At 34.0% G+C, this 21,508-nt stretch overlaps 1 protein-coding gene across 1 annotated transcript in view; it reads left to right on the top strand.

Annotated features, from left to right (window-relative positions):
• Positions 1-20,318, top strand: part of LOC116341869 (myc protein) — a 55,768-nt gene extending 35,450 nt beyond the window's left edge. The window contains exon 3 of the mRNA XM_031769194.1: positions 17,641-20,318. Coding sequence (XP_031625054.1) covers positions 17,641-18,344 — 704 coding nt within the window. The 3' untranslated portion in view covers positions 18,345-20,318. The remainder of the gene's footprint in view (positions 1-17,640) is intronic.
• Positions 20,319-21,508: the final 1,190 nt, after the last annotated feature.

Here is a 21,508-nt window from a genome sequence, read left to right as displayed (position 1 = left end):
TATAGCACCCGATAATGAATCTTTTTTTAAACAGATATCATGTTATCGCAACGAGCCTTCATAGCACTGATCTATGTTTTTGAAATATGTTTACATGATTCTAAATAATAAAAAGAAAATCATTGAATTTAATCAATTCATATTGAAAAAAAAAAAAAAACAGAACCAACATTTGTTTTTTTAACGATAAAATTGGAACGTTGATAATTCAATTTAAAGTTACAAGTTGGAAAATCGATTCATCACATTCAATATCAATTTTTACAACATTTTATGAATGTAAACACTCACATGCTCTTGATCAATTCAAAATTCAAATGAATCAATGTGAGAGGTGTGTTGCGTACATTTTGAATTTATAGTCCGATTAGCACAATTTCGTATCTAAACAAATGGAAACCCTTCAAAAAGCCACAGTAATAAAGAAGTTTGAGAGAAAAAAATTGCCAATCATTCAAATATACAAGCGATCATATTTTGTGTGGCGTGAGAAAGAGAGAAAAACGCCAATTGTAGGCCTATCCAAATACACAGGTGACTATGTAGGCGTTCGTTGTTTGAGAAAAAAATCAATCTAGGAATAGTAAAAGAGAAACAAGAACGAAAGCGAAAAAAAACTATTCACATAAATTGGATTCACGCGCTGAATAAATTACCCAACAGGAATTTCGCTACACATAACCGAGCAGGCCAAAAATTTATACGATTCAAATCTTGAACGCATTTAGTTTAGAAACACACTATAGTCATAAGTTTTAAAAAAAAAACGTAACAAGAAGCAGAAAAAGACGGGTGGCTGGCAATATTCGAACTTTGATCGATTCCGACGTCAAAATTCCCAAAATTGTGCGTAGTTAGAAAATGTTCTTAGAACTCTTTGAACTGATAATGTGGTGTGCGTTGATTTGATATTTTCTTGGCCTTGATGCCAAGAATTTCACGCTGAGAGATTCGATTGATACCATGGTGTCGATTTACCAATACATTACATCACATTTAAAACTAATTCATTTTCGAGGAGGAAAAATCTTTTATTTATTTATTTATGGTGATGAGCAGCATATCAATGTGTGAGTTTGCGCTCACATAAATATAAATAACATGTTTCATTTTGTGCGTTTCTCACATTTTCCACTTCGTTGTCGAGACAACCGTTTGCCAATTTCTTTATTCAATCTTATGTAATATGGTGTAATATATGTAATCGGTAATAGCTCATAAGATTGACATCAATACTCAATCTATGTTAGACATGTTTTTCTCTATGTCTATGATATACAATTGCATATATCCCGTCCGTCATGAGCGGAAGAAGAGACAAAGAAATTCTATCAGCGCTGTGTACGAAGACGAAAAAAAAATCTTTTATGTGTATCAAATGCGCCAAGGTCGAGAGATACATCGTTCACAGCAATAAATCGCAAAATATTACATGATTTTCAACGAGAGACGCTTCATTGTAAATCACTTTGTCGAAAAGATATATATATTATGCGCACATCCGTCTATCGGTGTAAGCTTTGTCTATTCATGTTTCGTCGCCTTTTTTTCTGCACGGCCAATATAATTGAATGCGTAAATGAAATTTGGTCGTTGTTTTCATTGCCTCGCGGTATATTCTATTTTGGATATACTTTCGATTGTCCAATTAAAATGTGTACACTTATGCTATTTGTTTTGCTACTTAGTTTTTCATTCATAGACGTTTTGTTGATATAAATTTTTATTGTTTTGCTAAAATGGTAACAACCGACCACCATTAATAAGGTGTCTATGCGACTGAGACGCAATACTTTAACGAAAATACTAAAAGCAAATTCGTTTTCTCTGATCTGTCCGTTGGGACAGGGCTTTTTCTTTCAACCGACCACTGAGAATATTTAATTAATCTGAATTATGTATGTTGTTCGCATTGCTCAAAAGACAAAGTATTCGCATTAGACACGATTACGCGTACACATTTATGGAATTGAGTATTGTAACCAATATTTGTTTTTCCTACTTTAATTGAGGATTTAAGGGAAGTTAAAAACAATAATAATATATAATCGTTTCGAAGAGCGGATATTATCGCTTGTCAGAACACCATAATAATAAAAAAAGAACGTTTTTTTCTGTTTCAATCAGTTTGGTGTTGACAATTTTTTTTTTGTTCTCTCTTTCATTCGGTGTTGTTTGATTTCTTGTGGCCGTTTCTGTGTGCTATATCTTTTTCTTGCTATCATTAAATTAGCTGTGTTATGGTCGTTTGTTATGTGCAGCATTTATTAACTACACATTGTCACATTTGCCGGAGTTCGAAAACCTTTTTCGGAAATCGTAAAACCCGAACAAATGAAAAAAAAATGATAATTCAACAGTAACAACAACGCCCAATGAGCGTAATAAGCGTTTGAACTGCACGCTTAAAAAAGCAACACGTTAAGAGAGAGAAAAAAGCAGACACATATTTAATGAGCAACCAATCGACATATGAATGGCATAAAAAAGCAAATGTCTGACTCATTTTCGAATATCCTGTATGTAGCCATTCGCCTCTCTCTTTCGCTCCGTACATTTTCGACTGTTTCCGATTTTATAAGCCATATCGATAAACGCTTTTTTGTTCTTTTGCTTCAATTATTACACATTTCAACACCGTCGATTTTATATTATTTTTTAAATAATATGCAATTTAATTTCAAAAACCATTAAATTAAAAAACATGACGACAAACAAACGGAACCAGAAAAAAACGAGTCCATCGTCAGTAAATATCTAGTTTTATTCGCTGTTTTAAATTTAAATTCGATCGTTTTCTTTGTTTTTTTTTTGTCATTTCCTCATTTGAGAAAGTGCATATTTTTGATCATGAGAACGACGAAGATTCGATATGAGTTGAAAGTGCAACGCATACGGACAAAAACAAAACACCGAAACTCTCTATGTGAATGACGCACATTTCACATTTCGGCCGATCGTTAGAACGGAAAACTTATGGCGCGACTGATACTATTTATAGCATTCATACACACTGCAATGGACACATTCTTAACTCACACATACTGCACACACTCACAAAAGAAATGAAGAGAAAAAAAACGGCAAAACTATTTGACAAAGTTACAAGCAAGAAACAAAAACAAAACAAACAAATAAACAAACAACCAACACGCAGTCAGATAAAATAGTCACACAGTGAACGTTGATGAAATTCGTTTCGCTGTTGCCCTGTTCAGCATTTGAGTGAATTTCACAATATTGTAATTGATTGCAACGATTAGCTGTGAAAATCGTCAAAAAATAATAGGCTTTTTTTAATATCAAAAAAGGCCATCCGATTTGAGACAGAGAAATGTCAGCTTGAAACGAAACAAGGAAAAGAATGTTTCTCGGTTTTATTCCGTGCATTTTTCCTAAACGGCTGAATAAAAATATATTTGAGATATTTTTTTTATTCTCGTTTTCGTCGCAAGAATTTCAATTTCAGCCGGCCTATTGCTTCATCTTCAGAAGTAAATATACAACACATTCCGATTAGGGAACACCAAAATACATCCAATGCAAATAAATACATGAAAAATATCAACAACGACATACACAAAAAAACGGAGACGATGACGAAGACGCGTCACGTGAATAGTCGAAAAATGGATAAGCAAATAGAAGTCCATGTAGCATGAAATGAAAATGGCCGTTTTGTGTTCAACTTTTCCAATGATGTATCTAATTACGAGTGTATGAGTGCGATATAGAGCAAACGGAACCAGAAAAAAAATCTGTGACGAAAAACATCAGAGATAAAATAGGAAAAACAACAACAAAAAAACCGTCTGTACACAATGTAAAAATAAACATCTTGCACACATTGATGATCGTGTTTTGGATCACACCTATCGAAAGGGTGTTAATTGATCTCTTTTTTCCCTCTTATTTCCTTTGTGTCGAGCATTTTCAGCTTAAAATGAACAAAGAATGAATGATTGCGGTCGTGCATTTTTCCACATTGTGTGTGCAATTGTTCGAACGTTAGAGTGAGAACGATAAAGACTGTGTGCTTAGTGCACACATCATCTTGTGCTAATTAGAATTTCGTATAGGCCATTTTCTCGATCTTTTTTTTTTTGTTTCTTCAACGTATTTTTTTTTTTGCTTGACGTTGTGTGCTGTCTTGTCATCAGCGGATGCATGTATAAGAATAGACGGTATGTTTTTTTCTTCTTGCTCCCATCTTGGCATCATAGACACACCAATAGATGCAAAGCGAAGAAAGACAGAACGGAAAAAAGCGCACAAACGTCAGCACGAGCATATATTTTGTAGTTCGCTTGCGCCACATCAAGTACTTACCACGTAAAAATAATATTTAATTTAAGAGAATAAGGACTACTGAAATGCAAAGGCCTGTGTTTGCCGATCGGAATTTGTTCGGCTAGCATTTAATTTCTTTTTTGTTTGTAATCGCACAAACACACACACACATACACACACCATTTACAAATGCATTTAGAGGCACTTGATAGAGAGTGTGAAGTTAACGAGTGCACGCACGCAATTAATATGTCGGTAAGAGCCGACGAGCATATATTGAATGAACATAAGAAGAAAAAAAAGAGAAAGAATTAGTGAACCAACAGAAAAAGTCACGACATTCAACTGAGCAAAGATTAAGTATGCAAGCACATAAATAATAAGCCCGAATGAATGCATACGATCGCTTCGACCACAGCACAAAACAAACGAACCAATTTTTATTGAGCGAGAAGAAAATCCAAAGTTCTGAAAAATTCAAGCGTTCAACAATAGAGAGCGAGAAACACTGAACTGGCCACACATTGCCATGGGGCTAGAGCAGAAAAACTGCTTCGAGGAAAGAAGAATTCAGAAAAATTAAAAATCAAAATGCATGTTCCTGTCTTAATGTCGCTGACTTTGGAACGCGCGAGTTCACTTGTTCTTTTCTTTTCTGCAACACACACACAGACATCGATGAAAAATATGATGAACTTCAACATTTCAATTGTTGGTTTGCCTATTGTATTATAAAAGTACATGAGCATACACACAAATCATCATTTATGAGTTTGTCCGTTGCGCATATTGTTATATAAACAATTTCATGGTATTGTGAGCATCTCGTGCGCGCATTTGAAAATTGCGGATCACTGTTTCTTTTTTTTCCGATAGAAACTCGTATATACTTGTTCAATGTTCCTGTCTACTTCCACACACACACATATATATATTCAACGATTTTATGGCGATCATTTATGCGTTTGATAATTCTCTATTAAAATATTCTAATTAATACCTTGCGGAAGTGAAAATATGTGTTCGTTAGCCAGAAATATTGAATACAATTGTTTAATGTTTTTGCGTTCGCAATGCAAAGGAATCTTGGATCGACCGAAGAATCGCGAGAACATAAACCATGCGCTCTCATCTATATGCGTTTAATGCACATTGCATTCCGGTGTGTGGTTTTATTTATTTGCTTCCATGATCGATTGATTCTCATGTTCGAGCATTCATTGGTGCGTTTAGCAACAGTTTTACACTGACACGTTCACATTGCATGCAATTTTTGATAGAGAGAAGAATGAAAAGCGTATGGGAAAAACTAATAAAATCACTTCAATTTGAATACTCACACAGATACATGCTTGCCGTAAATTATGTGGCAAAATGTGCACGCACGCATAATGGTCCCATGTTGATACCATACCGCCTTTCGACAAAAATTATTCGAATTTGATAAACTTCACAAATGCGGGCTTATTATATTTGCTGATAAAATGTGTGCGAAACGAAACCCAATGCGTAAAAGAAGGAAAACAACAACAAAACGGCAGAAATTATTTAATAAAAAAAAAATTTCTCGGAATTGTTGAGTCTAAGCGGAATTTGAAGTTTCCTCTGTTGAATGACGCACGACCATACAGAATAAAAGACACTAAATTACTATAATCTAACTGAAAACCACATTTTGTCGCTTTCGTTCGTTTCTATAAGAGCGTTTCCAGCATTTTATGCATATACACTCTATCTCGGGCATTTGAATGGTAAATTAATTTGGCGTTTCGATTCGGAACGAATTCTTCGGATACAATTGTTTGTGCATCAAACACATGACACACGAAATCGGCACAAGCATATTGGCATAAATATATTTTCGGTGTTTGGGAATCGTTCAATTTAATGTTCACATGTTTTGTGCCTGTAATGAAGTTTTGGTGTCTCGACGATTTGCACTCGATTCGCATATGGCTACCGAAAAATCACTCACAAAAAGTGGAAGAGAGAGGGATAAAGACATATTTAAAAAAAATATGTGCCAGAGTTTCATGCGCTCTATTTAAACGAAATTGTAATTCGGGATTGGTATTTGTTTTTGTCCCTTTCTTTTTTCGCGTGCTGCCTCACTATTTATGAATGACAAAATCCTGTCATCGTGAAAAAAGCACTACAAATGAATATTATAAACCGAAGCAACATTTCTCATGTGTATCACGCTAACTTTGGATTTTGTTCAAGTATGCGCCAATTCAGCGTTTATAATCCGAATTTTCGGATTTCTGCTTTAATTCTTATTTCGTTTCTTGAACCGTTTTTTTATCACTCATTCCGCGACAAATTCGTAGAATTTATTTGATTCAATCGCAAATGTTCAATTGCGATACCAGAAACACCCGAAAAAACTCCATTTTATGCTTTATTTGATATGCGACACATTCCAATGTGACTGCAACATTTGTCATTTTTGTGTATGTGTGTATTTTTCTACATTGAGTTCCATTCGTTTTCATTTCATTCTGTCTATTCGTAAATGGTTCTTTTGGAATGGAAAAAGTTTGTTGTGCGCGCATATTACGTATGTAAATATGAATTTTGTGTGCGTTTGCTTGATTTGGCGACGACAGTTATGGGCCTGTGGGAAAATGGCACACATGAAAATTACACGGACAACAAATTATACGCACATAAAATAATCAAGCACTGTTGCTGTTTTTCTTGAAAAAAAAAACAAACTCAATTATCACATACAGTCTTTTTTTCGTTGAATTCTTTGTCTGACAATTAACGATTTCGTGGCATTCAACGACGATCGTCGTCATGAATATCGAAAGTGGTAACTTCCTTTTCAAGATCAGTGACTTAAGCGATTTTTCTAAGAAACACTAAAATATGGAACAAATTTTTATATTTTATGGTGGAGAAAAAAGGGCCCATTGAATACAACAAGATTTGCATGAAAGCAACATGTTGATTGCCGTAACGTAAAAAAAAACCGAACAGATGCGTCGATGTAATGTGCATTGCTTTGTGGTTACATTTTGTTTCCATTTTTAAATGTTTATGTCATTTTTTGCAAGCATCCTAAATGAATCACGCAGCGGCAGCGGCGTCGGCGGCGGCTGTGACGACAATAGAGAAAAAATACAGTTTCGTTGTCTTGCCAATAAACATCAGAAAACAAGAGAATGTCTATAAAAGCCGCACAACAGTCAACCAATTTTCGCTTCGCAAAGGAGCAGAGCGCTGAATAAGCAAAACAAAAAACGAGAAAAAACATTGTTAAATAATAAAAATGAAAATATGCAATAAAATGTAATATAACGGCCGATGAGAGATGCAAACTCGAGAATATCGTGTTTGTATTTGTGTGCGATCAAAGAGCAAAGAAAGGAATTCTTATTACGCACATTTTACGGTATGCATAATGCACACAGCAGACACATACTGCATTCGCGCACACACACTCTTTCGTTTCCAAATCGCCTGTTCTTCGTTGCGATAGTGAATGTAGTCATTTGTGCATTTTGTGTGGTTTTTTCGTAGAAGAAATTTCTTACGTACCGGTTTTTCGGTCAATTCCCCTCCTATCAAATGCCACTGTAAAATACTAATTAAATAAATTCATTTTTTTTTCCTCCTCACTCTGTGTGTTCAGCTCAAAATCACTTTGGACAATTAAGCGATTCGAATCGCAGTTTGCAGTCACTTGATAGTTGAGACATTGTTACATGTTAACTGATTGAATTGCTTATGCTTGTTTCGTGTTTTTAATGGTTGATTTGCACAATATTGCATTGCACATTGCCGAACCAATTCTTGAGCGAATGGCGACCGATTTCTAATTCGGTCACACAGGTATCTATATTGTCTATGGCAATGGATATTTGTTGCCGTTGCTGCACCGCTGTAGCACAAGCACTTTAAGTGGATTGTAATTTGCACGCTTCACAGCATCTACATAAAAATGCATAAGCAAGTCTATTGACCAATCTCAATGATCTCTATTAAATGTAAATAGGTGCATAGCAAGAGAGAAGAACGCAATCGAGAGCTCGCGCTCGCGAGCACCTCAAAACATGATCGCGATTAACATACCAAACTAATTGTATCTATCTTGCAGCCGGCCTTACGTTTTATGTGCGCCCGAATGCATAGTAAAGCCAAACACACACACACACTTCGCTGTTTTTTCGTCTGCAAGAACGGAACGGTGTGTGTGTTTCGTCGAGAAGTTGTGTATTTTGTTATTTTATGGTTATTGGCATTTTTCCTATATGAAGCATTTTTTGAAGCAAACTCGTTGTGCATAATTCGTTTTGTCGGTCAACAGTCGGTTTTATCAAATATGTTGATGTTTGGTTTTTTCTACGGCCTTTAAAGTTCTGTCTTCTCATGCACTGCGCATTTGTGTAACGATTATTATGTGGCCATTTTTTATTGAGCACGAGCGTCTAACGCATTTGCAACGGCAAAACAATGAACCGAACCGGAGAGAGCGAGAAAAAAACAATCGACAGGCAACGGCATTCATGATTCGCAGTTCTGCAGAGAAAAAACAAAGCGTACAAGCACACAAATGGACAGGCAAGCAGACAGACATGCTATAATGCTCAACATACACAAACAGTAATAATGTCAATGATTGTTAATGATTATTATGATCAATGATCATGATGACGTTTAGCAAAACATAAACATTCTCTATATAATATGGTTAATTGAAAATGGTTTTATGAATGAATGCCGTGACGAGTGAACGAAATACGTTGGGTGCTGCAAAGCAGCAGTAGCAATACTAGAAGGCACTATTCTCACTCTAGCGCGCATACTACATGGCATGACGTAAGCAAAAACGAAATGATCGTTATGATTCACTCGAATGAATTGTGTGCCCGATTTTCTATATCTCTCACTCACTCTCGAGTTTGGTTTTTTTTTTCTATAAAAGTCACAATGGAAACATGGGAAACAACAATAATAATGCTCAATTATTCCATTGTTAGGTGCACAGATTTGATCAAAAATGATACGCATACACATTCAATTAAACGCACACACACACATCGTTATGTTACATGTGTTAAATCGATTTAACAATTGGAATTGAGATCAGACACAGAATTCACAGAATTTTTTTGTTTTTAAATACTGTTTTCAGGCGAAATCAATCGAAAACTATTGATTCATTGTGATAAGTGAAAAATAGTAATAGTATAGCTCCTTGAAAAATAGTATTCTAATCAATTTCAATTTCGTACGCCTCTATCAACGCACGCACATACGCATCTTCGACAGAAAATCCAGAGCAAATAATTTAACAAAAAGAAATGTGGAAATGAAGAGAGAATAAAAAAATACGCAATCACTTAAAAAAGCTATATGATCTCGTATTACAATCTTCTTTTTTTTTTTTAAACACAAACGTCCTGGTTACAAGCCGTAACATTTATTATCTTGGCCATAGTCATAATTTAGAAAACGAATGAATTTGATTTCTTGAACCCGAATCGAATAAAAGGCAAAGAAAAAATGGAATTAGGAAACAACAACATTTTACAAACCTATTGAAATAAAAATCATTAACAACCGAAATCAACGCTGATAAAAGCGACGAAAATTGTAATTTGTTCACAATACACTAACGTATGGAATGCGCAAGGTTGAGATTTCGCATGGGAAAAAAATTGTTATTATCAAAACGTGCCGTACGAAAAAAAAATCATAGCGACCGACAAAACGCTCAAAAATGATACAATGTATCAAAATCGCGATGGCGATAGAAAAAAAGAGGCGAGAAAAAAATGTTTGAAATTTGAACTCCTTTTGTACTAATTACTTCGCAGTAAAACAACAACAACATCAACAGACACAGTATGATTGCTGAACCAAATGGAGAGTAACCTAGAAATGAAAGAGAAAAAAAAGAGATGTGTCGCGATAATTTATTATAGATTTTATGGTTTTTCGCTGAATTAGTGCGCCGAATTGCCACACGCCATCCCCAATGAAGCGAAGAAAAAGATGACAAAAGGCATTCAACACAAACATCAAGCGATGAATATCGATGATATCGTTTGTGTTCGCTTTAGTTTATTCGCATTTTACATACATAATTAATCGTCAAAGCACCAAACACAAAAATGTCAATTAGCTATGGGTACACAGCTCGAGTCGGAGTTGAGTTCGCGAACGTTTGATATTTGTGTCTGTGTGTGTGTGTTTGTGCCCGTTCGCCAAACACTGATAATCTACTATTCAGCTCTGTTTTAAAATGGTTACACGCATGGTATAAATTTAAATTTTTAATTCTTCTTTCGGATACATGTTCAATCAGAGCGTCGACAATCATTTTCAAGCTCAAAATATTCGATAAATGTATCAATCTATATGCATGGACTTTTTTTTATTTGATTATTACGCATTTTTGTGTAACAAGTCTTATCGTTACAACTCTATCGTAGAGCTGCTGTACTCTGTTGCTCTCAATAACATTTCTGTTGTGTCGATCGTTTGTGCGTATTGTTGCTAGGCGGAAAAATTTTTCGCACACTAACACAACGACAAAATTATGTGGTAACGCATACAACACGTGTAGCAATCTAAATCAAATGTTTATTTATACAAATACAAAGCATTCTACTATACACATCCTAATTTAAACATATGAGAGAAAATGATCATCAACATCGCAATTGTTTTACATTTTTCATTCTATCAAACAAACGGATTGAATTCGAAAACATTTTCTATCTCACATTTAAAAATCGAATCGAGAAAACAAAAAAACCGACTTGTAAATGATTTTTTTTATTCATACGTGCTAATACATTCAAATCATGTGACATCGCCTTTGATATCGATACGTATACATCTATATATATACATTTTTATGATTACTTACGCAGAATTAAATACGAACAAAACGCAATTGAGCAATAAACTACGCACAATCGTTTGGCATTTTGGAACCATCGTATGAGCGTTAAATTTTACTATCGCCATTTAAATGGAAACGGATCGTATGACCATGGCTCTATAGCGTTCTTCATTGCTTCCGTGCGTAACTGTGTATGTATATGAAATGTGCGTACGATAAGTGTGTGTGTGAGTTCGGGAGGATCGCAAGATAGTTTCTTTTTATTTCGTTCAATATTAGCATGTCACGTAATCGCCTTTGGAGTGTTCAATTTTTTCGATGATCCAGAGTTGGTGCGTACCGGTTTGTACGCGTTTCTCTTGTGTAAATGTGCGTATTGACTTTGAGAGAGTCGTGATATTTGTACGCATGACGCATAAATTCATTGTATAGTTTTTTGCCAAATGAAAATGATAATAACCTGATAGATCAACAACGGTCGCTTTTGTTGTTGTTAACACACTTACTTAATTTCGCATTCACATCTTAGAAAGGGTCTAAATTGTTTAATAAATCCAAATGCCAATTAACATGGCCGTTAAATTCTTTGTGTTTGGCCATAGCCTTATAGATTTTCTCGATCACACATGAGAAACAAAAAAAAGAAGAAGAAAAAAATTATAAATTATTATTTGTCGTCATGTGTGTACCTGTTTATTCATCAGATTTCATAAAACTTACGCACAATGGGCTCTTCTTCTGCTGTTCATTCATAATTCGTACGGTGTGTGAACTTGAATGAGGAAATCTACAATATATATGATAATGCGTGACCATTTGTATCGGCATAGAAAAGGATGAAGTGAAATCGGTGGAAACCGGTGCAGATTAGCATTCATATCGATTGTGCGCTGTGTCTTGTTTCTTTGGTTTATTGCTTTTTATTTCGTCTTTACTTTACATTGCTAATCATAAATGAATGTGTTTTGTAAAGCGGCTATTTAAAACTTTGGGCAGCTGTATTTTCCGCAATGAAAACTTAATTAAATCGGTTTTTTTTTCGGGAGGTTAAATTCATAAACGGGTCACTTACATACACACAATCGACTTTGCCAATCAGAGGGTTCCATAAAAAAAAATTCGCGAGGCTTTACCATTTCCCGTCTTTGCTCATTAACCCAAATGGAGATGGCGCGCTGTTTTAATTGCCATTGACAATTATAGATCATAAATTTTATGTATGCGCACCACGGCATGCCATATGCGTATTTCGACATATATCTACATTTCGCTTTTGCTCTATGTATCTCGTCGGTTATCATAACACTTCGATACAATTTAGAATTGTTGATGAGTGTTGCAACATTTAGTCCGATATGCTTCCATATCATCAAATTTTTTTTTACAACCGATTTTATATTGTCGACAATTTAAAAATAATGGTTGTGCCATCATGTCTTCTTCTTTTTCTTCGTCACTTTTTCGTTTTGTTATCCGGCAGTAAACCAGAGTACTACTGCCGACACTAATAATAACGACAACAGCCACGGCTTTAATAACACAAAATAAAATAAAATAATACGAGTAAGAAATCTGTTCGCAATATTTATTTAAAGTGAGATTTTACAAATAGCAACAATTGGCCTTAAATTTATGTTTGCCAATATAAAATGGTAACGATGATCTGTATTTTTAAGCATTTTCATACATTAAACAATTGCTTTACGTTTGTGAAACGTTGCTGTATGAGAGAGAGCGATGGTGTGAGCCAGATTTTACATGACAAGCAATTATATTTAGCAATTAGCGATGGAACGACAGATTTGTTTGTCTAGGCGCACGCGAAAGATTGCTTACTTGTTTTAGCAAAAAAAAAAAAAACGTTCACGATACAAACAAAAAGATTAGCACAAATGAAACAAAGTTGGAGCAAAAAAAAAGAACGCTGACAAAAGACCGATTGGATGCGAATCGCATTTTGGTTTCATTTGTACAAGTGTTTTCCAGAAATACATGCATGATTCTTTTGCTGATTGAATAGAAAGTTCTTCGAGATTTATTTTTCTGTTGATTTTTCCATTTTATCGATATTGTTCAAGGAACTCAGCCTCCGTGTGATTGATTGTTGCTCAATATATTTACACAAGTTGCGTAAAATACAATTTTATTTACGTTCGACAAAAATTTGGCGAACAAATTCATCTGTGAATAAGGTTGGGTAAATAAGATTGGCTTGTGTCGTTTACTGAAAAAAAGAAGAAGATTCGGTCACTTTGAAACTAATGCACACGGCAAATGCCGAAAAAATCGATAAAAATACCAAATTAATTAGTATATTGGATTGAAAAGAAAAGAGAACCTGCTGTAAAAGGATCGAAAGATAACAAAACAAAAAAAAATTCACATAAGAACTGGATGCCATAAAGAATTCATTCACTTGACTCTCTTTTTCTCTCTCTTTCTTGACCAAACAACGCATTTCTCGAATAATAATTCACATTCACACACGAATCCATCGATTCGAAATGGTGCATGAAACCCTGAGAGACACACATTTTCAAAATAAAATAAAACGAAGAAAGAGAGAGAGGACGAGAGAGAAAAGAGTAAATACGGTGAAAAGAAGTTTCATTTAGGTAGACAAAAAATGCCATTATTACTAATTCGATCTATCGCGCGCGGCATCATCGACATGGGATTGCTTTCGAAAAAATTGGAGACACCAGCCTGCCGTTTGTATGAATGGAGAAAGAGAGAAATAAAAGAGCAAAAGAGATGCATTTTAAATAGTAATGCATTTTTGTGGAAAACATTGAATTGCCTCGAAAAATCATCGAATATAACCGATTCGATATATACATATGCAGTCAATAGAAAGAGAAAAAACTGGCTGAATCACACGATAAATTAACGAATGAAAATGATGCGTTTAACGAAACACATATCAATTTTCGACTAAATCGAAAATGTATTCGAAACAGATTAGAGCCGTTGAAGAGTCCAAAGAATAAGATGAAGTAGAAAAAAAGAAATAGAAACCGAAACAAAAAAAAAGTCAGAAGAAACTGGTTCGGGTCGTTTCGGAATTTTGAACGTTTATATGGAAATTTCCGAATGGATATTACGTTCTTTACTCACGGTACTCTCCCAAGCTATGTATGTTTGGTCAAAATCACCATTCCACTAGAGAGACAATGGTTACACACATATACACTTATTGGCGGTATGAGGTTGAAAAAAAAGAGAATAACTGACTGATCCCATTCATTGCTTGCTGTGGCAACAATTTTCATTTGAGAAGAGAGAGAGAACAAAATAAATCAATAATGCCAGTGATATGAAAACGATTACAAAAGAAACAATGTCGTGATGTGTGTCTGTGCGCATGAAGAGCTAAGGTAAACACACAAGACTCTAAAGCAACAATTGAACATTTCGGAAAGTCGGATGAAGATTGTTCTCTCGAAAATGCTATGATTTAACCCATCCGAACTTGTCGCAATATAACCTAATATCTATTTCCTTATTATCATCCAACATTCTTGGCATCTTAGTGTGTGTACTTTGATCAAAGCGTTTCGTTTAAATATTTATCCACTATTTATGTTTATAATTTGTGAAAATGCATCGTTTTCATTTGTATGTACAGAAAGAATCCGGCTATGTTTACTACCATTAAACTGAGCACCGAGAGTGATGTGTGTGGCATTAAATCATCAAAACAAATCGTCATTGAGGATTGAGATCATTTACGCAGTTATTTAATAACCTACTACTAATCGGCTCAATATTCACCTGTTTTACTCTTATTGTTATAAAAGTTTCTGGTTTTTCATTGCATCTTCCACGCACTGTTGTGTGTTTATCTAACAGTTTCGTTGCCAGTCATTTATGAGAATTCTTTGTGGCGATGAGTGTTAATGAACTGATACCGAATTTTCGAGAGACCAATGTCCAAACTACAATAAAAAAAGTGTTCTAAAAATGTGATCGAATGACGACAGCAAACGAAATATATACAATCTTTTGCTGGTTCGCAAACAAGATATTCTTTTTTTTTGTCTCCGCTTTTGTTTGATCAGATTTTTTTCCCTCGATTGTTTCCTATAAAAAAATACCTGTCGTCATTTGTATCATATTGCATATTACGATGTAATAATTGTGTGGCGAACTCAGCTGTTGTGAATGTGAAAAGAAAAATTGCGAATGATTGAGTTTTTCGGCTTTGATATTTCGGAATTTTTAATGTCTCGATAATTTCAGTTGTAACAAGTCGCATTAATATGAATTAGTGAGAGCATTGTGATTACAGCCGTACACAAAAAAAAATGGTTTCCCTTTAAGCGCATTCATATATAACATTAAAAATGTTTATTGTATGTTTCCTTTTTTTGCGGGTGCGCAAGTGCGCGCGCGCTTGTTATGTTTTAGTGAAAATGCGTGCATTCACATTCCATAAACTTGCTGAGATTTGCTTAAAAAAACGGGTTTTCAAGTGCGCTCGAAATTGCTCTCATGAAATTTTGAAAGCAAGACAGAGCGATATAACTGCACACACGCAGTCCGTATTATCTCATTCGCCTTCTATCTTTCGATCGTTCTTTTGTAAACGCCTGAATCAAGTGAACAAAAAAAAACGGTTAAATTCTTTTGATTTACGTGTTTGGGGGGCATATACACTTGTAAAAGTGTGTGTGTAAGTAAAATATATACGTATGCGCTCACCGAGAGCACCTTTCACTTTGAGCAATTTATGATCAACGAGACACACCGACAAAAAAAATGCCATCGAACCAACGAAAAAGAAACAGATCGGTGAATTAATCGAAATTCATTATTCTCGCTCTCGCGCTGCGTTCAAGGCGATATCGAATACAATATTCAAATGCGAACTCTTCTGTGTGCAAAAAAAACGCGATTCGTCGGTGATAACATCAAAAACCAGCACAATATGAGTAGTTAGCAACATCCATAGCAACATAACAACGTTAGACATTTTTCGTACGATCATTGACCGTACACTTTACACACATAGTTTCATCGTAATAAAAAAAAACGATTTGGATCCTTGTATATCTTTTCGCTGTGCTTTGCTTTTTTTAACCACACTCAATGTTGTGGGTATGAGTAGAAAAAAGCTATATTAATCGATTTTAGTGCCAAACCATTTTAAAGAGTCGACTCTATTCGCTGTCGTGTAGTCCTCTTGATTTTAATCTAATCAAAACACCTGTATTTACTGAATAATTTCAACACACACTCGTGCACGCATCAAACTCTTCTTTTTCCATTCGATTAAGATAACGTGCATAATAATATTCGTTACTTGGAACACTCTCTCATTGAATTATTTAGTAATTCTGATGGAATTATTTTTTTCTTTTGACGATTAGTTTTATGGAATGGCGAGAGAGCTGGAAACTGGCGTCGTTGACAAAATTCTTTTTCTTCATTTTTGTAATCAGTTTAATTTATTGCATACGCTTTTATAGTCTAAAACGCGTGATAAATAGATAATCAAACGTACATACAAACTACTTTTTTCTTGTTTATCTCCGGTTGGAAATGGAAGAAGGAAAGAATATCAACAGAAACGGTTTTTCTCTCTCACTCTCTTCTACGTGTCAACTGTAATGTGTGTTCCGTTTTCATTTTGTCGAAAATCAAACAACATTCAATTTTTTTTTTTTCGTTTTATTTGATGGATTTTCATTTCTGAGATAATGGTTGAACCATAGTTTACTAAACTTTTATATATTCATGTCACTTTTTTCGGCATTGTTGTAGTTAAAAAAGCACGTAACAATATATACATGAACAAGGAACATACGATTACGCATCGCTTACGCAATGATCAACAACCACAAAAAGAGATCAAGAAACTGAACTGCGAGATACACACATGCCCATATATCAGAAATACTGAACTGTGTAAATATAGAAAAGATTGAGTGACTCGACAGAGACGGCGAGAGTTCGAGCGTCGCAAACGGAAATCGGTCGCTTGATTTCAGAAAAAGTGACTTGTACGACAAACATCTTCTAAATAAGTATGTTGGGATCAAAGCATCACTTTCAAAACGTTCTAAGTGTGTCTACCTATCAAAAGCAAATACATGACTTTTACTCGGAATCTGTCAACTTCTCGGCCACAATTTCTCAGCCGATGACAAATTTTCTCTTTCTCTCTCTCTCTCTCGCTCTCTCCCTCGATCGTCGCTCTTAATGTCTCTCTACATGTATGCCAATCACGGCGCACTATCTCCGACTGCTGTTGTTGCTTCCGTGTATAAAAATATGAATGAGCCCATTCAAACAAATGAACGAAATAAAAAATTGAGTTCATTACACTCTCTTTCTAGCACTAACGCCAATAAATTATTTGAATTAGTTGTGATATGATTTGTGTAGGATTTGTGATTTTTAGAACTAATTTTTATTGCTTTTTATATCATTGGAATGTTTGAATGAGTCAATCTAATCAATTATTTCTTTTCTTTTTTCTACAGAAGAAGAAATTGACGTTGTGTCTGTTGGCGATAAGAATTTACCAACAAATCCATCGGCTCGTGATCGTCGTGCATTGCAAAATAAAATCACCTCACGTATGGTTAAAACAACAACAACCGGTTCACATACGATAGACCGTCGACGCATTTCAAATGGTTCATCCGATGATTCGGCATATGCGAGTAAAGGTTCACCGGAAATTGCATCGCCAAATGTTGTTGGTTCACCAATTCGATTAGTCGCATCACGTAAACGTGTTAGTCCACCAACTCCCGTTGCCCAAATTCCAACCGCAAAACGTTCGAAAGTTTGCAAAAAAGTCACACCAAGCCCAACAAATGGACGCAATGCATCGACGTCCAACGGTGGTGGTAGCGGTGGTAGTGGTGCCAGCAAACGTAATCAAACAGTTGACAATGGCGAAGAATTGGGAACGATAGAAAAGCGAAATTTGCACAATGACATGGAACGGCAACGTCGTATCGGTTTGAAAAACCTTTTCGAAAACTTAAAAGACAAAATTCCATCATTATGCGAAAAAGAGCGTGCACCAAAGGTAAATATTTTGCGTGAGGCAACAATTTTATGCAGTCGATTGGCACATGAAGATGAAGACTATGACCACCAAATACGCCGACGACATCGATTACAACAGAGGCTCAAATATTTGCGCGAACAAATGGCTGCTCGCGGTATGTATTGAAGAACATCCGAATTTTGTATCATGTGAGAACCAAAAACAAAAAAACAAAAACTACGACAAGATACAGAAGATCGAGACGAACCAAACATTTATTTTATTTAAATCGAATAAGAACATAATGATGAAAAAAGAAGAACGATGGAGAGAAAGAGATCAAACTCGGAGAGAAGAGAAAAAATGATAACAAATAAATAATGCATTATTTACATTTATGATCATCACCAAAACCATTACCACCAGAATGGAAAACAATTCAAACGAACCAGTTTTCGATGCGATTGATTCGAATTTTTTTTTTTTTAAGAAATTTTTACCGAAACAAAAAAAAACAACTAATTTTTTGTTTTGCTTTTAAAACGATAATATACACAAAACAAAAATTTCTTATCCACATTGAACTTTCTCGACGCTGTCACTGCCTCAGTCGAGACTCAGATGCGAGTGTAAATATATGATCGAAATGAAAAAGCAGTAACAACAATGACGATTGAAAATGAACCATTTTTGAGTCAAATACTAATTTGTGCGGAGCACATTAGGATATGATGTCGTTGTTTTCCAAAAATAGACCCCATCAACAAGAAACGGCCAGCCCCGGAGCTGATTCGAATATACAAAACTCAAATACACGCCCGGTGCGCGCTAAATGACATGGATGCGAGAACATTTGCAAGAAATACAACAACAACAACAAGGCAACGATCGCAAAATTCAATGTTTGTACGCTTTTTACTATTTACTACTTGATGATATATATAGAGAAGAATTAAATGAAGAAAAAAAATGTAAAACAAGAAAATTAGGTGAATAGCAATTTAAGAAGTAGAATATTACAACAACAAATTATATGCTTTTTTTAAAAGAAATACTATATGATATAACAACAACATTATTACTATGCATAAAACACACACACATATATTATCACATAAACAATTTATGGACATTTAAGTAATAATAATTAATAATATCGAGATATATTAAAAAAAGAATGGCAAATGTAAAGATGATGTGTAACCACAAATTCGATAGATGAAAAAAAACCATCAAATCAAGCTAAAACAGACGCGTACACACTGTTGCGCTCACGTTAGCGCACACACACACTTGCTGCCACTGCTTCTTGGTGGTAAAAAAAAGAATTATTATATTTGAAAAATATATATCGATATTTTGTTAGAAGCTATTTTTTAATTGCAGCTTAATTGAAAATATGCAAAAGAAACCTTCATTAAAATGAAGAAGCGTAATGATTTGATGAGAGAAGTAGCAAACAGCAACAACAACTCTTGATTAGAAATAATGATGTAATTAAAGAGTATGAAAACAATTTGAAGAAGTAAAAAAAACACACACACACACAGATTAGATAATTATGATATAAAATTATATTACAAAATTAATATGAATATTACTAATATGAAAGAAATGTTTCCTTAACCTCTATTGAAAAGTGAGCTTTTGCTTTAGAAATAACATTGAACGTTTTTTTTATTTAAAGAAAAAAAATTAAGCTTATATTCTTGAATGATGATAAAAAAAAAACTAAGATAAAGAGTGTGTTTCATTAGAGAGTATAACAAAATATTCTATTATTATTACTATTATTACACGGTTTTGAATTTAAACAAGAATTAAACAAAAAATCCTATAAATGAATGTATCTAAAAAAAAATGAAAAGAGTAAAAACTAGAAACGTAGGTTTAGACACCGAAAAAATAATAATTAATCTGATTTTTGAAAGATTAGTGCGTTTTGCCAGTGCAAATGAAATTCTACATAAAAAAAGAAAACCATTGTTATTGCACACTGCCATTCATTTCAACCATCATGTTGAACAGAGGTAGAGATAATCGCAGACAAAAACCATCATTGGCAAAAACACACAAAATTACACAAACATAATATATTATAACAACATTATTACTCCCCCTATTATATTCTTAATTTGTTTTTATTATAATAAATCTTTTTTTTTTTATGTAGAACATAGAGATTCTTGTTGAAACGAAATGAAAAATAACATGCGAAAATGAAAATATCGATAGTTATTTTCCGTCAAATGGAAAAACAAAATAAATTCTAATGATATAACATAAGAAGATGCAGAAAGAATTAAACAATTGACCGAAATAGTTCAGCATGCAAGACAAGAAATAAAACAAATTAAAAATGACACGATCTTTTTTTTTGGTTTTGCGAGTAAATAGAAATGAAAACCATACATACGCAGCAAGAAAATAACAATAGTCAAGTAAACCAAATTGGTAGAGACAAAATAAACACAATCACACATACCTGTGCTATTTGCTCCGTTTGAGCATAGATGATATTAATAGATGCCTAAACTGTTTTTTTTATAAACACATTTTTACACTGATCAAACAAGCAAATTTTTTTTAAACCCACATAAACATTCATTTTTTTATACAAAATGCAAATGCAATAGAATCGATTAAGAACGCAAAAAAAACCCCAAACGAAAATATTTATTTATATACACATATTCATCTATGATCACGAAGTAAATCTAAGGTAGTCATGAAAAATAAAAAACAATTTAAACGCCTGATAAGAATCACCACATACATACACATACACACAACCACCACCCCCACAATAGAATTTTTTTATATACTTAACATATAACTGATACAAATTCAAAAAAACAAAGAGAGAGAGACACATTCAACACAAGATATTTCGATATTGAAATTGATTGATGATGAAACGAATACTTAACGGATGTAATTTTCATTTTTTAGAAAATTTTATAATATTTACCGCATTTATTGCATATGTAATACAATAATAAAAAAATATATATTTTTTTAACAAAAGAAAGAAGAAAAACACACACACAACAAAAATGAAATACCAGATTATTTCGGAAAACTGTTTAACTAAAAGTTGTGAGATCAGAATATTATTTTATTTTACTCTATGAGGAAAAACGATCGAATATTGACGATAACAGCAACAATTTCAACAATTGAATAAAACATTATTAATTACGCATAATAAACACACGTAATGTCACTTACTATTTAGGTTTGATAAGAACCCCAAGAAATTACACAAAAACACACACACTTAATGTAAATATGAAACAACACCATATGCAAACCGTAGACACAGTGCTTTTAAAATGAAATAATATTCA

This window comes from Contarinia nasturtii, unplaced genomic scaffold (assembly GCF_009176525.2).
Source record: "Contarinia nasturtii isolate CC-2019 unplaced genomic scaffold, AAFC_CNas_1.1 Cnas_scaffold_810, whole genome shotgun sequence".
In the NCBI taxonomy this organism is placed as follows: domain Eukaryota; kingdom Metazoa; phylum Arthropoda; class Insecta; order Diptera; family Cecidomyiidae; genus Contarinia; species Contarinia nasturtii.
This window is presented reverse-complemented; position numbering and strand designations above follow the sequence as displayed.